This window comes from Meleagris gallopavo, chromosome 1 (genome assembly GCF_905368555.1).
Source record: "Meleagris gallopavo chromosome 1, MGAL_WU_HG_1.1, whole genome shotgun sequence".
NCBI classification, from domain to species: domain Eukaryota; kingdom Metazoa; phylum Chordata; class Aves; order Galliformes; family Phasianidae; genus Meleagris; species Meleagris gallopavo.
Genome location: NC_139404.1, coordinates 164166624 through 164183106, shown reverse-complemented (window position 1 = coordinate 164183106; position 16483 = coordinate 164166624). Strand labels below are relative to the sequence as shown.

The 16483-nt window shown below is 36.5% G+C and overlaps 1 protein-coding gene across 5 annotated transcripts in view; it reads right to left on the bottom strand.

The window, feature by feature from the left end:
• Window positions 1-16483, bottom strand: part of DGKH (diacylglycerol kinase eta) — a 168537-nt gene that overhangs the window by 12857 nt on the left and 139197 nt on the right. For 4 of the 5 annotated variants that reach the window (XM_085215804.1, XM_085215806.1, XM_085215805.1 and 1 more), the window contains 6 exons: window positions 15419-15585; window positions 12934-13039; window positions 10819-10911; window positions 6376-6495; window positions 5910-6018; window positions 4347-4477 (listed from right to left, as the gene is read on the bottom strand). In XM_085215804.1, the coding sequence (XP_085071930.1) occupies window positions 4347-4477; window positions 5910-6018; window positions 6376-6495; window positions 10819-10911; window positions 12934-13039; window positions 15419-15585 (726 nt within the window). The remainder of the gene's footprint in view (window positions 1-4346; window positions 4478-5909; window positions 6019-6375; window positions 6496-10818; window positions 10912-12933; window positions 13040-15418; window positions 15586-16483) is intronic. The other variant, XM_085215803.1, reaches the window with a different exon arrangement.

The following is a 16483-nucleotide window of genomic DNA, read 5'->3' as shown; positions in this document are numbered from 1 at the left end:
TCCTTTCATTTTAGTAGGAGACTTTTCCACTATGAAGACATAAAAAGGAATGGAGTTGAATTAATGGCTTGAAATAATTGTTTTCATACAGAATATAAAATGAAACTATATAGAACGTTCTTTGAAAAGCTTACATAAAGGCTGCATCTAACCTTCTACAGTCACAGAAACCTCAGAAAACCTGCAGTGCACATTATTTAAAAGCGTGCAATTCACTTTGCATTTGCATTTCATCAAAGCAAGAAAAGGTTGGCATGAATTAATTATTTTGGGGTAAAAGCATAGATTAAACAGGCACATTAATTTTAAGAGTCAAGGCTGAACTCTTGTTATGTTAGAGATTAAAAAAAAACTGGTTGTTATTTCAGAAGAAAAGTGTAAATAACCTCAATACACCAACATTCGTTACAGCACTGTGGCACAAAGGTGTCAACATTAAAGAGTTCACAGTCTGCTTGAGTCCCCAAACCAAGTGCTGTTCATAAAGCTATCAGAAAAAAATACTTGATTTTTCAACATTGCATGCATTTGTATTTTGTTTCCACTAATGCATATTCATATCAGTTTGCGGAGAAAAATAAAATAAAATAAACAGTTAACTATAAAGTAGCACTCATTTTTAAGTTAAGAGATTTGGCAAACTTGTTAAACTCATCCAACAATGATGCTAACCTTTTTCATCGTGAATTTGGTGCTGGAGAATGTTTTCTTATTTAAGCTAAACTTAATTTTCCAATGACTCAAAAGTATGCAGGAGTATTGAAACTACTGAAATTCCCCTGTTGCTCTGTGGCAGAAATTCTATCCGACGTAAAACCTGTAGGACGCATTCCCAACTGCAAGAAGCCACATGTACGTAAGTTTAAGAACTTCCAAATCTTTCAGAACAGTTCTCATGAGTAGAATTATTGGATAAGCAACATAGCAACGTACTGTCAGACTTCAAAGATCAGAAAAAAGATCTGATATTACAAAATTCCCAGAAAACTAAGCCACTTTTTCTACCAGCCTTCTCAAAGTGTCATCAACAATGCCTATGCTATAGTGAGTAGAGATCTCAGTTTTGTTTCCATCTTAGTTGAACGTGCTATAATGTAGATGAGACCAGCGAATCTCAAGAGATTTACCACAATTTATGCTAAATTATCTCACAAAAAAAAAAGAAAAACAAAACCAAACAAACAAAACCCCCCAATCTCTGAATTTCCATGTCTGTGGAATAGCCTGGTTTGAAGGAAATTAGGAGTTACATATTCTTGACACTAGAAGCTATCTCAGTTTACTACTGATCTGGGAAAGTCTGCAGAAATTCTCTTATCTCAGGCTAGAAAGGTCTGCTACAGAAGCCTTCCATGCATCACTCCCAGAATGATCTCCAAGGATATCTAGCCAGAGTATGAGGAAGAAAACAGCTTGTTTTCTGTTTTTTTTCCTAGCTATGGCCTTAAAACTACAGGATAACCCCTCCATATGCTCTCCCAACCCACTTTAACCATCTCTATTGTCTTCAGCAGGGAAAGATCAAAATATCCTCAAAAACAAAAAACAAAACAAAACCACAAAAACGCTGGGGAAGAAAAAGCTGATGAAAACTATTGCAACAGCTTGACACAGTTTTTCATCTGCATTACATAATAGTGATTAGCCTTCTGTCTGCTTAGCCAACAACTGTTTATTCCAGGTTTGCCCCACAGATGTTGCTGGTAGAACATACCACCAGTGAAAAACTACCAAGCATTTTATATAAGCAGGGCTTACTATGGACATCTTCCAGATTAGAACCTACCCTAGTGGCACAGCCAGTGTCAAAGGACATCACAAGTTCCTACAGTCTAGTAAAACTTACAAACCATTTTCCACACAAGAACTTTTCCTAAACGTGATACTACAAAGATATAGATGAGATGCCCCAGTCCTCAGCATAGTCTTAGCCTTTCACTCCTCATTAAGCTGACAAGAGACATGGAAAACCTTCATGGAAGACAACACTGCTATGGAGTTCTAAGGAAACATCACCCTAGTCCAACCAAATATGTTGCAGTTCTGATTATTACTAAGTTGTACATATAGAGACAAGCTGTCAATGCTAAGAATGACAGCATCTATTTTAGAGTCTAGTTTTTTCAATGAATTTAATCGTGAAAGAAGGCTAAAAAAAAATCACAATGAATCTCTCGTTGTTTTTTTCTACAGCACATTTCACAATTTCCAGCCCTTCCTCAATGGAAAGAAAATCAAACATTGCAGAAGTCTAAGATTGCCCTAACTAAAATCAGGAATATGAGATTAGAGAAAGGGTATTACTGGAGGGAATAGATGGACAGAGGTATCCAGTTCCACATGGAACATTTGCCATCTGCCACACATATAGCTAACTTGGAATAGGTCCACAAGCTATGCAGGTATATAAAGACAGACATTCTACCCAATTCTTCTGTCAAAGTATCGATCTATTTCAGTGACACTTGCAAGGGAAGAGAGTTCCATCAAATCCTTCTCTTTACTGCTTTTCATTTCTACTTCTGACACAGATAGAAAGGTGAGCCCAAGGGATTGAATTAATATGGGCAGCTATTTTTCCTGTCATAGACCTGAAAGGTCACCAGGGTAAATGCTGCACATGGATTAAGAGACTGTGGATCGATGACTAATGCCAATTAATCTGGCAAGAAAGCACAAGCCTTGCACTGGAGAAGAGGCTGTAGGTAGAGTACTGCTCACAGAAGCAATGAAGACTCATCTGCACATCTCAATAGACAAATGGAGAAAAATTTAGCAGGGCAGCTTGTGACCTCTTGATGTGATCCTACATATCACATTCTACCTTGATGCTAGTCCAGGTCACTGGTCAGAAAAATGCAGGACTCCTGAGCCACCCTTAATTAGCTACCTGCAGAGATCAGGATCCAGATGTAATGAGCAGGATGAATGCTATATTCTGTTATTTAAGTTCAGTTCAGTTTAACATTGGCCTTAACCACCACCTTTGGCAGCTGAACTTGATTATCTTGGTACGTCCCTTCCAACTGAACTATTCTATTCGTTTCATTTCAACAAACCTGATATCGTATTTTTATAAACATTCCTTAACATTTTAGCAAAATTTTGCATTGTATGATGCTAAATTTCCCAGTTAAACTTTACATGTAACATCCATCACTGGAGCATTACGGTTGCTTGCCTGGAGGGACTGCCATGCAGTTTTCTGCATGAAGGGGTTAGCTTGTACAATCCTGAAAGAAAGGAATTTAACTTCCACAGAAGGAAGCTTATGTGATCTAGAACCAACAGGTGAAATAATATACAACAACTAAACACATCATATCAGACACATCTATCTTCAGCAGTTGTATTCTACTGCAACTCTCACAGAGTGCAAGCACTACCTTACAGTGTCAGGACTGCCAACTATGTAAGAAACTTTACAAAAATGGCTAATCTGCATGAAAGTATTGCCCATATCTGGAGACTACCACACTGTGCCTAGAGTGATGACTTGCACTCTAAATGTAAATGTATGCCATTTATACAGTATCCTATTTCCTCTCTTACATGCTAAAAGCAGTTGCAAAACACATTATCAAGAAGTCATTACTACTGAGTTCCCAGAAAAACTAATGTAATGAATCCCCAAAGATATGGCCCCTATTACATACAATGGATGCACTTAAATCACTCTTGAAAAAGACCAGCAAGCTCAAATAACCATCTCAGATTGCTAGGTAATATTTCTCTCTGCTAAACTCTGAGGTAATCAGAAAGACAAAAGAAAACGTTCTTTTTTAAATCTATATAGCTAAAAGCAGGAAAAGGTTGTTTGGGAATGAGAAATGCTATAGTGAAAGTCAACTCTGATGCACAAATGCCAATGCCATGTACGTCCAATGCCATCATTTATTAATTTACTTTATCCAGTTTATGCACAATAAATCACTTGAAGCAGCTGCTGACCTTGCAGGAGATATATTCAAAATCATCACACTAGCCTAAGAAACTGATCCATACTGACCCTGATTAGTGGAAACAGTGATCTCTTCAAGATAACATTATATTACACTGATGTCAGTAAGATATCATCACGCTTTTCCTGTGACATAAGTTATAATGCTGTCATTCTACATAAGGTGTAAAAAGGAAATCTCTCGTAACACAGGTATTTCTGGTTGCAAATTACAACTCAGCACTAAGAAATTCAGGCCAAAGGACAGCGCATATTAGTTTATTGCATATTTGCACAGTGTAAGCCAAGCTAAAAGCATATAAAAAGTGCAGGGAAAGAAGAAAAGTTGGTTGTTGTTTTGTCAAAGAAAATGGTCAATAGCAGAAAAGTAGCACAAAGGAAATACCTTAAGATCTCGCCTTTCCAGATGTAAAAGCTCAGAGCCTCGGATGTCATGGCTGATGAAGATTTCTTTGTACTCTCCCAAACTGAGCAGATCCAGCCAAGCAGCAACTTCATCTGTGCCCCATTTTTGAACTACCAAAGTTAAGAGCAAAACCCCCTTAATTTCTACATGCTCAAATGCATTACAAGCAAAGGTTAGGCCAAAGAGAGTGGAAAACAGAGTAGAATTGCCGTGCTAGCGAAGGGAAAGGTTAGAAGTGTCATTTCCAGAAAAAAAACGACAATTTCCTTTTTACATGCAGGTTACAGGTTAGCAGTTAACATGAGAAAGTATCTAAACAAAGTTGGGGTTCTTTGCTTTGCAGCCATGCTTTCAGCTTTACTACGGTTTCTTCAGTAAAGCCTTTAAAACCTCATGTCTCTACAAATTCACATCAAACCATCTTAGGATCAGTGACGCAAAAATCCAATGTTGTTCTTCTTTATGCCGTTAATCTATTAATTATCATCCAGGGAGAGGAGAAAGCCCTCAAAAGCTAATTAACAGGTAAAATTAATATATAAACCATACTTCATATACAGCAACGGCAGCAAGCAAGTTCAGTTTTAATTAAGATTTTCTAGTACTAATTAATGCTACAAGTATTCTTTAAGCTACTATGTTACACAGGCTATGAATAAGCTCTCTGTATAACATTGTTCTCTAAGGTTAGTTGCCCACATTAGTCCTAAAAAACAGCTATGCTACTTATTGGTACAATTTTGCAACATCATCCAACGCTGATTTAGTTTTACAGTGAAATGAATCTGAAGTCTAATCTGAAATCTAAGAATCTAATCAACAATGGCAAAATTTTGCAGATTTTGCAGGTTGTCCATTAAAAAGACAAAGGTGTAGAAACAGTTTTAGGATCATTTGATCACTGATTAACTCCTGGACATAATATTAAGGAATTAAGTTCATGGATAACAGAGGAAAGAGAGGAGAGTGGAGTTTGTTCAGCTACTACTAATTAAAAGATCAATATTGGCTATCATGGCTTTTTGTTTGACTTGCCCAACTTACTGAACTCAAACTCATCTGAAATTTAAGAATAACTGGTTAATTAAACCAGTGTGATAAAGGCATTACACAGCTCCTGAAATTTACCTGAAAAACCTGAATTGAAGCTTCGTGGGGAAATGATATGTTTATGTATGGCTTGTAATACTGTTAGTTAATCAACTGTAACCATCAGCGAAGACAAAGGTCCTGTTTCATGACAAAAACAGTTGCTATCTAAATATTTGTGCAGTAGTTCTTTGGCTCATCTGAAAGTCTTGGGATGCTACCGAATGCTTTCTAAACTCATTGAAGGAAATCTTCATCCTAATGAGAATACCAGTTAGTTCAGCTGCCTTTCACTTTATCAGGGTGAAGAGTTTTCGGTTTGGTGGAGCACAGCATTTCAATTTTTACCAAAAAAAAAAAAAAAAAAAAAAAAGGAAGAAAATAGCCCACCTAAACACAAAATTACGTATTGCTCAAATGCTACTATTTTTTTTTTAATTTCAGAACACATACCAGGCTGAGGGCTGGTCTTATGCTTCTGAACTTTTTCTTTTTTAAACTTTGGCACTATGCGAAACACTGTACTTCTGTTGTTTCTTTTAGCATAATCCAGAGGGGGATCCTGCATGAAAGAATAGACATAGTTACTTTTAATTAACTTTTAACTTTAAATTAAATAGCATACTTGAGACGGTAACTCATAGTTAATCTCAAAAACTAAGACCAAATTTTACTTCTGTAAAGCATTATATCAGGATTTATTTCCATACCCATTTCATTTCCTAAGTAACCATTCAAAACATTTTCAAGGAGGGAGAAAAATATATAATAAAAATATGCCCTATGCTCAGAAACTTGCTCACAGTAGACAGCGTCGTCACTGAAACTGCATCTCTAGATTATGAGGAGTCTAATTTACTCTTTCCTCTTAACAGAAAAATAATTCTAATTAGAAACAGGAAGTATTAATCAAACTCACCTCATCATCATTTGGCTGAAAAACATAATAAAGCCAAGGTATCTCAGCAAGTTTTCTCAACTCTATTTCCACGTTGTGCAAAGCATCAGACAACAGCTCTTCATGGGGTGCTTCCAACTGCTGTTTATAAGCAGGCCAGAAAAACAGTACTTTTAGTTTTGTTAATATATAACATTTAAAGCTAGGTATGTTTGTTGCACAAACCAGTGCAAATAAACAGTGAGATAAAAGTCTTCATATGAAAAGGGCTGTAGAAAAAATGAGTACATGGTAGTAGGCCCAAGTTATTATTTGCAAAATATGATGGATCACTTTGTCATGGTCAGATAAGAGGAAATGGACAGAATCATACAATCTGGGTTGAAAAGGACCACAATGATCATCTAGTTTCAACCCCCCTGCTATGTGCAGGGTCACCAACCACCAGACCAGGCTGCCCAGAGCCACATCCAGCCTGGCCTTGAATGCCTCCAGGGATGGGGCATCCATAGCCTCCTTGGGCAACCTGTTCCAGTGCGTCACCACCTTCTGAGTGATCTTGTGCCTTAACTAAGACACTCCATCCCTGAAGGAATGATAAAGATCTATCTGCACTATGCCTTCTTAAAAGGTCACATGGAGTAATAGCCACAGTTGCTGGCTGAAGGTGCAAGGAAAAGGTATCACAATGGAAAAGGGACAGGACTGCAGCCCCAGAGGGGAGACAAAAAAAGCCAAAGTTATCAGTAAAAGCGTAAGAGGAAAAGTAGGGACAGTGTAAAAATCTTGGGACTTCCCAGCCTACAGGAATTTGGTTCTATCAACAAATACTTTGAGAGCCTCACACTCCCTATCCAAAAGCTGTGTTCTTCAGCTGTTGCATGAGTCAAACTTGTGAGGAAGGAGCAAGGCAAACAGCTCATCCACGTCAAAGCTGCTCCAGGCTTATCTGGTGTTGGTGAAGCACCATTATGTGGTAAGGAAATGAATCCTGAATCGCTCGGAAGCACTAATAAAGCAATCTGAACACCGTTTTTTCTCTGTGAAGTAAAAGCAGGCCCAAAGCAGTTCAAAATATCCTTTTGAAAAGGATAATGATGTTACATACAGGTTGATGTATTTTTAAAAAGGGATTTGTAAGAGAATCTTCAATCTCCAGCACTGGAAAAAGATTTTGACTTTTTAGGAGTTTAGTGATAAATTAGAAGTCTGCATTCATTTATCTTACCTAACAGAAACTTCTTTCCTTTGCTTCAGTAGTTGGTACATATTATCACTTCTCAGAATAGGGACTACAAAGGTATTGCCATTTAGTATAGCTATATTGGAAATATCAGCTCTATTCTGCTGCAGTGTTTTTTTCTCTTTAAAGGCTCACAGAATTTAGGGAAAGAATTTGGTGCTCATAAACAGACTCCGATCTTTATTTAACCTTCAATTTCTTCGAATTGAACAGTCTTTTGTTTTTATATAAATCAATGAAGTAAGTATTTCTCTCTCACTTATCTAATTGCTCGATTTTCAAAGGAAAATATTTTGCTTGAGGACAAAAAACTCTCATCTGATGGTAAGAACAAATTACAAATATTGCTCCTGGAAAAATAAAACCAACAGAAACGTATAGTACACTGGCAAAAGCTAGCAAATCAGCAAATTTAGGGTAAATTCTCCTCCTATAACATGTAGAAAAAGATTGTTATACCTAAGATAAAATTTAACACTAGAAATGAGGCATTTAAAATTAAGGATTTTTTCATTTTATTGCCAAACAAAATTTCTCATATGAAAATATTTTATTTCAATGAGCTCAGATTATTTCTCAACTCAGTTGAAATGAAGCATATTGCCATCCTTCTCCCTCAGTATATTGGAAAATCATGTTTTGTTTCAGATTGGAAATGTTTTTGTAAAAAGTAAAAATTGAAATGGTGTGTTTGGAAAATATCTAGACAAATCATAACAACATTTTACAATTTTTCCAAGCTGTATTCCAGCCATAACCATCTGGGATATTCCACAAATTTTTTCTAGCTAATTCACTATTCAGTGTTACCTAGCTAATACCATTGTATGCAATTTATTAATCTCATAGAAGGTGAAAGATTGTATATGTATTTACATTTCTCTTCAGAAGCCATAATGGAAAGACTTGGAGCTGGTAAAGGACAACCAAAGAAAAAAATTACCAAGTAGTATAAGTAACAAAATCATCAACTTACATCTATAGGAAGCTCTGATCACACAAGAGAGGAATGAGGGAAAATTGAAGAGGCATAAAATTAAAAAAAAAAAAGAGACAGAGAATGTTTGCCAGAGGACAGAGGAGAAAGACTGGAGAACCATGTATGAAGGTAGTAGCTGACAGATCAAGAAATGCCCTACATTTCATATATCTCTGATTTAATAGTGTGATTTAATAGTCTAAAGTAGCCTCAGCAATTATAAAATAATGCCAAAAAGGCTACTGGGATGCTTTGTTATTGTGGACAGTGGGTACAATTCTAACTAAAAATGCTGTCAAATGAATGCAACAGACATCTCAGGAAAACAACTTCCAAGCAATTTCTTATTACAAAAATATCTTTGACCCATGAAGACTTATGCACAGACCACAATGAGAAGCAGAACTACAATATGTAAAAAAACAGATGTATAAGTCAATTAAATTAAACTTTAGAGCCTGTACATAGGACAGTTCAACATGTTGAGAAGTAATGTTTCAATTGAAAACTTTCCATAATAATGTTATTTCTAGACTAGCTTGGCAAGTTACATTAGTCTTAGTGTTGCATTTCCAACTTGTAACTTTTTATCTAATTCCTCTTCCCAAACCATTTTAAAAACTAAAATTTTTCTCTATTGATTCCTCATTCAGTCTGAAATGGGGGTTACTATTAACAATCTAACAAAACAAAAAACTAACAAACAAAAAAAAACAACAGATATACTTACATTTACTTGGACAAAACCAACTAATTAATATTTTTCCCTTCTAAAACTTCATAAAATAGATCATATGAGTCCAATCTTTGACAGTTTTAAAAACGTCAGACGCACTCTCAGGTCATTACTCTCTGGAAGGACAAGTGACCTTGCAGAGGGATCTAGATAGATTGGAGCATTGGGCAATCATTGATGGCATGAAACTCAAGAAAGGAAAATGAAGGGTTCTACACCTGAAATGGCAAAATGCTGGACACAGGTACAGGCTGGAGAGCAGTTCAGAGAAAGGAACTCAGTGTGTTGGTGACAGCAGGCTGAATATGAGCCAGTAATGTGCCCTGGCAGCCAAGACAGCAAACTGCTCTTTGGGATACATTAAAAACAACATAGCAAGAAAGTCGAGGAAGGAGATTTTTTCACTGCATTTAGTATTGGTGCAGTCTCACCTTGAATACTGTGTACAGTTCTGGGCCCAACAATATAAAAAGGATATTAATTGAATGTTTCTAGAGAAGGGCAACATATCTGGTAGAAAGGTGGTTAGGCAGTTGGACTTAATGGTCTTTGTAAGAACCTTCAAACTGAACTGTTCTACTTATTCTACTCCATTCCATTCTTAGAACTTTAGTGGCCTCTGTACAACAGACTTATACCAATTTTCACTTGTAAAAAGGTATCTGAACCTGCTCATGTAAGTTTCATAGTCTCACTGAGCCTAATTTAAACATTCCTTTTAATTTATAAACTCAACAGTAAAGTTAATACATTTGTTTCTGAATCCAAAGAAAATATAACTTTACTATTGATTATATTGTTACTCTAAAACTGGACCAGCAAGAAATCCTGACCTCTTTTTTTTCTCTTCGTAATGTCAGATAAAGATATTTTCTGATTATACATCCAGGTACAACAATTCCTAAGCAGTCTTCATCATTGTAAGGAGAGAAACACTAGCCAAAGGAGAAGACGAAAAGTCTTTAAGTATCATCAGAAGTTTCTTGAACACTTACCAGTTAAAGGTTACAAAATAATTCCTGCTAGATATTAAAATAAAGGTGAGATTTACTTGCTCAAATTAGATCTGTAGAAGTTGAATGTATGTGTCTGAATAGTTCTCACTCCAGGCTCTATTTAAAGTCTGAAGGTGGTCACATAATAGAACTCCGGAAGTTTTCTGAAATGTTAAACCTCCAGAAGATGATTTATCTTTTTCTAAGATATGCCTCTATGACAACAGGGGGTGAATCAGCCTCAACAGGGGTATTATTTTTCTCCACTGACTAATAAAAAGGGCAGCCCAGGCAATGACTTATAGATATCTGGAGGGATGGAAGATGCACACTAACCTTGGACAAGAATTCATAACTCATTCTGATTCCAGGCATAAATGCAGTGTAAAATCTTCAACTTGGCCTTACAGAGCTGCTTACTGCACATCATAAATTCTGTGCTACTATTCTAAATCAAAGAACAAATCACACCAAGTATGAGGGAATAAAATCATGTATTTTGTCAACTTACCAAAGGAACTCTTCCTACTAGCAGAGATTCAGTTTCATTATGTAAGGCTTTCACGTTGACAGCTATCTCCATGGCAGTGTTTCTGGTAAGGCTCTGGGGAATAAGAAGCATAAAAATTACTTGATGGGATGCTAGTTGGACTGAGAATAAGTACTTTGTGCTTACTGCATTCACCATGTATTCTTCCAGGAGAAATGTATCAATTTATAGCACTACAGTGACAACTTCTTCAGCACTGAGATCACAAAAAAGAAAAATGTATTATCTATTTACTGTCTTTCCTCAACTTTATTTAATATGACCTTATACAATCTTGAAGAGTGAGCAGTGAGCAGGCCCTGTGAGATGAATTCATGATTTTCATGGATGGCAAAGGCCAGTAGAAAAGTTGTGCTTCTCATTTAATGGACTGTTGATCTGAATCACCCACCTTATCTTTAGAATAAGTTAGCTGCTAGCCATATTTTAAGAACCAAAGGTTAGCTAACGTAGTTACCATAAGCTTAGGTCAGTTAAAAGTATGTAGAAAGACTACCTAATTATTCATCTTTGGGTCCAACCCCTGGAAACAGCATTACCCACTGTGAAGGAGACTCAGCCCTTTACTCCTTTGGCATTCTGTGCATAACATTTGGATAACAACTAAGCATAAAAATTTCTATGAACACATCCACAAGAACTGACCTGTATGTAGTAATATAGTTTGTTGAGCCTTTATCATGCCTCTAAATGTGTCTGGAGACACATCTAAACGATTGCCTGAAAGTAGATGTCAGCTTACTTTGCATACTGCTTTTGCTCTTTGCTGATATGAGTCTGGTTTACTCCTGCTTAGAACTATATTAGCACATCATTTTGCTTGATCTAATCTGCACTGTTGCACAGCTTCAGGATGAACACCCTAACTGTGTATCTCCTCTACAGATGGATTGAATTCTTCACTGCTTTCAAAAGACAACAGACATATTTTCTTTATGCCTCCAATTCAACTTTCCCTTTGGTTATTTCCCCACCACAAAAAAAACTCAGATGTTCCACATATCCAGTCATCAAAGTGCCTTTCGAACACCCAACACTCACAAAAGGGAACATCAGCTGAGTGGAATAATGATGAATGCAGAAACTATATCTTCTGCTTTCTAAGATACCATATAGATCAGGAGGGAACTCTTCGCCCTCTTTTGTAGATGGATTTTTCCAATTCACATTCACATTAAGAAATTTCAGAATCTTTGAACGTGATTCCTACCAAATTGATCAGCTATGGGGTGCTCCCCTACTCATGCACAGAGCTGAGACTTCCCGCTGCTACACAATCCAGCACCTTCACAACTGGAAGTACAAAGGCTACTCCAAATGCCATGCTTCCTATTTCATTATATCAGCCCTAAAATCAGAGGTGGCACGGCAGTAGAGGCTGAGCCTTCCTGCCAATATCCCATTACATGTTTTTGCCATGTGACAGACTGCAGCAGAGGGGCAGTCTGACAGAATGGAGTCTGACATGAAATGAAGGTGTGACGTGGAATTCCTCCAAGCAGAAAAAATGGCACCCATCAACATTCACTGACACTTGCTGAACGTTTATGGAGACCTAACAGAGGGTGTGAGCACAGTGAGGTGGTGGGTGACGTGTTTCAGCAGTGGCAGCAGCAACAGTGGGTCACTCCTGCTGCTGCAGACTGTTAAGATCATGGCATGCATAGCTACTGGTAGTAACTATGATAAAGAACAGTGTTTTGTAGCTGAGAATTTGCTCTATCAAACAGTATCTGTTTGTATCTGTTGTAGTTTCTATGGAAATAAAAAGGAGAGGCAATACTTTAGGAGTGATCTGTGTGTATCTCCATTCACTTTCACCTTAGAAAGAGTGACAAAAACAAGAGGATACAGCATCCATCCATCGTTTAAGCAATTTCATTTTAAACTTGAGTATGGTAAATGTATTTATGAGCCTTGTTTATAAAAACGTTGTTAACTATCACCCAACATGTTGCAATATGTGAACTGGGAGTACAAACTGATTCTATGTCATAACTTCACACATACATTTACTTGTAATGTATTCACTTAAACATAATGAAAACTTAATGTAAACTTCTGATCTTTCTTTACCTCAGGAAACCTTGGGTTGGCTTTATTTAATGCATGTGAACATGCATTAACAGCATGAGCAAGCTCCTGCTCCAAGAGGCCATGTATTTTTGCTGCTTCACAGATTCTAAAAAACAAAACAAAACAAAACAAAAAAAAACAGGAAAAAGAGAAAAATATTTCTTACCTCCCTTAAAGAGCAATTTTTAACAGTATGCAATATTGTCATGGGAAAAAATATACAAAAATTATGAAATACTTAAGAAATACAGTTCTCTATAACAGAAGTTCAATCACAAGTATCACCTGAAGCAACTCAGCATCTCGTATAAATGGCATCCATAAGACTGGAGATTTATTCTTCTATGACATAGCAAAAACTGTACCCAAAAATGTGGGAATCTTAACTCAAATGAGGTGCAAAGGAAAACCATCACTTATTAAGTTAACTTATTTGAAGGTATCTTAAAAAGTATTAAATATTCTTCATGAAGAATACCCACCAATATTCCATTACATGCTGTTACCATTTAACAGATGGCAGCAGACAGGCAGTCTGACAAAATGGCGTCAGACATGGAAGTGCATGTAAAGCACAGGTGTGACAGTGAAGTCCTTCATGTGGAAAAAATGGAGCCCACTGACATCCACTGACGTTTGCTGAAGACTTATGAAGATCTAACAGTGGATGTGAGCACAGTGAGGCAGTGGGCAGTGCATTTCAACAGTGGGAAAGGTCACAGTGGGTCTGCTGGTGCAGATTGTTACGAGCGCAGCATGCAGGCTCTTGTTCATCTCTGGTGAAAATCCAGAGCTAATCATGGTGACTATGTAGAAAAAGAGTGTTTCATGGCTGAGAATTTGCTCTTTTGAATAGCATTATTCTTTTCTTTGTATCTATTGCTGCTTCCATGGAAATAATTAGGAGGTATTACTTTCAGAGCAACTTAAGTAGATGCAGCTCTGGACAATTCCTGTTCACTCACTGCAGACCACAGAAGCCAGAAGGCTGAAAAACCCATGATCTACATTGTTTTTCTATGTCTACGTAAGTCACCAGCATAGCACAGAAAAAATATGTATTTCTTTTTCATATTACCATCTACTAAACAGGCACTTCAAGAATTACTTCTGATGCTTATGACAGATTATCATTATGATGAATTTAACAACAGTTTCATATAACGTTTCAATTAAATTGTTTTTTAAATAAATTTTTCTGTGAAAATTGCTGCATCTTCTTTACTAAAATACCTTCTGCAAAAGAAGTTCTTGAAAACAAGTAAGGCAATGGAATCATTCTATACCAGTAGCTCACTCAACCCATATATATAAATAAACTAAGGGGAGGTTCAGGTTAGATATTAGGAGGAAGTTTTTCACACAGAGGGTGGTGACACACTGGAACAGGTTGCCCAAGGAGGTTGTGGATGCCCCATCCCTGGAGGCATTCAAGGCCAGGCTGGATGTGGCTCTGGGCAGCCTGGTCTGGTGGTTGGCGACCCTGCACATAGCAGGAGGGTTGAAACTAGATGATCATTGAGGTTCTTTTCAACCCAGGCCATTCTATGATTCTATGATTGATTCTATGATATTATTTAAGTGTTTAAGGTCACAGGGATGAGGAATTTGACTATTAATAATGAAATAAAAAGCTACAATAACTATGAATGAGTGAATGAATGCAAAAAGGTATGAAGATATGGCAACTTGGGCTCCTTGAATGTTAGTGTGTTAACTGTTTACTTGTAAAATGTTTTACAAAAACTTCCATGTTTATTGAAAAGTGCTTATCTTTTATAAAATGTGAATAAAAGGAGGAGGAGAAATAAAAATGGATGAGGAAGCAGTAATGGTGGAACAAAAAATCAACAGAAGAAAAGATTCATCTGGTCAGAAGCTGCTGGAACAGGAAAATATTTTATGTTATTAAAAAAAAAAAACAAAACCAGGAAGAGTGAAACACCTGAGATTGATCTGTCCACAGTATGAAATATCAGGAATGTAGATGCCTATACCTGTTATAGCCAAGATTCCCTCTATAAACAATGGAAAAATGTTCCAGGACAAAAGCTCCTCTAGTAAACTGTGCATCAAAAAGAACAGATCAGATGTATAAAGTTCTATAAATATCAGTTAATTGACTATCTAGGTAACACAGCATTATTAGATAAGATGGATGCATCCACATTATTAACTTCTAGCGTAGATTTCCAGGGTTTTCTTTTTCCCAGTAAATACATTTTTGCTTTTGATTAACATGAGATGCTTCAATCAAAAGTCTCTCCGTAAAGATGCTTTCCAGGTTTCTGTATCTACTACTCCTTCAAATAGTCAGTTTTCTCAAGACTGATAATTCTGACCAATTACATACACAAACAAGTTGAGCCTCAAAAAATAAACAGTAATAATAAAATACACACCACGAAGTCTACACATGCACTTGCATGAATGATTCAATCTTGGTATATAGATTGCCAAATTGAGTTTTCTTATTCTATTGTACCTTGTAATAAGTTCTTCTGCAGCTTGTGAGCACAGCTGGACCTGTGTGACTTCTTCTTCTGTAGCCAACTCAACAGCCTGTTGAGGGTATAAGGGAGATCGAATGACAGATTTGCAGGAATCGTACTTTTGTTTGTCTTCCCAAGACTTCAGGGTGTTTTCAAAGGCCTGATCAAAACGAATTACACATTCAGTTCACAGCATTTGCAGCACTTTTGTTTATAGATGTAAAAGCATGTGGAATTGCACATAATTTTATATAAATAATATAAGCTCTCTAGATCCTTAAATTACTTTTCTTTTTTAAACTTAGTACAGAGAATAATTCACTCCTGAAAGTGCCACTTCTCTCTCTTCCTCTCTCCCTCTCATACCCTCAACAAGTGTCTTCAAAAGTTGTAATAATGCAAAGGCCATAATTATACAAATACATTTTGTGAGGACAGTAAGATCAGATCTGAAAGAAAAGCAAGGTTCAAACCTAAAGTTAACATTTTAATAATTCATTTTAATAATTTTAATAATAATTGGAATACAGTTCCAATGCCATTAATTCCACACTAAATTCAAGATACAGGTAGAAGACAGAAAACTGAGAACTGACAATTAAGCCTTTAGCATGGTAAGCCCAGATAAGTATGAACTTTAGTGGTTTTGTGGTTCTAGTGGACTAGATTCTGCTTGTGTCCCTTCTTTCTGAACTGTCATATGGGATGTAGGGTTAGCAGGACAGAGAGACAGGAGAGAAATCTGAAAAGCTATCAGGAAAAACAGACATTATAGAACCCTGCTATTTCTGCAATTTGCTAAACTTCTAGTATTTGATTGTCCATATACCTAGTGCCTCAAAATGAAAATATATGAAATTTTGACCATTCTTCTTAGTATGTATAATAAGAACACAGGAATAGCATTAATATAACTGATAAAGGCCAACAAAGAGCTGTGTCACTCATACAAAATAACAATTCTCTATCTAGCTTATTATGGAAGTGATACAACTACAAGTAACTATATAAGTTATATAAATAGTTACAAAACATTCTTTTAAGCACTGTTTTTTCCT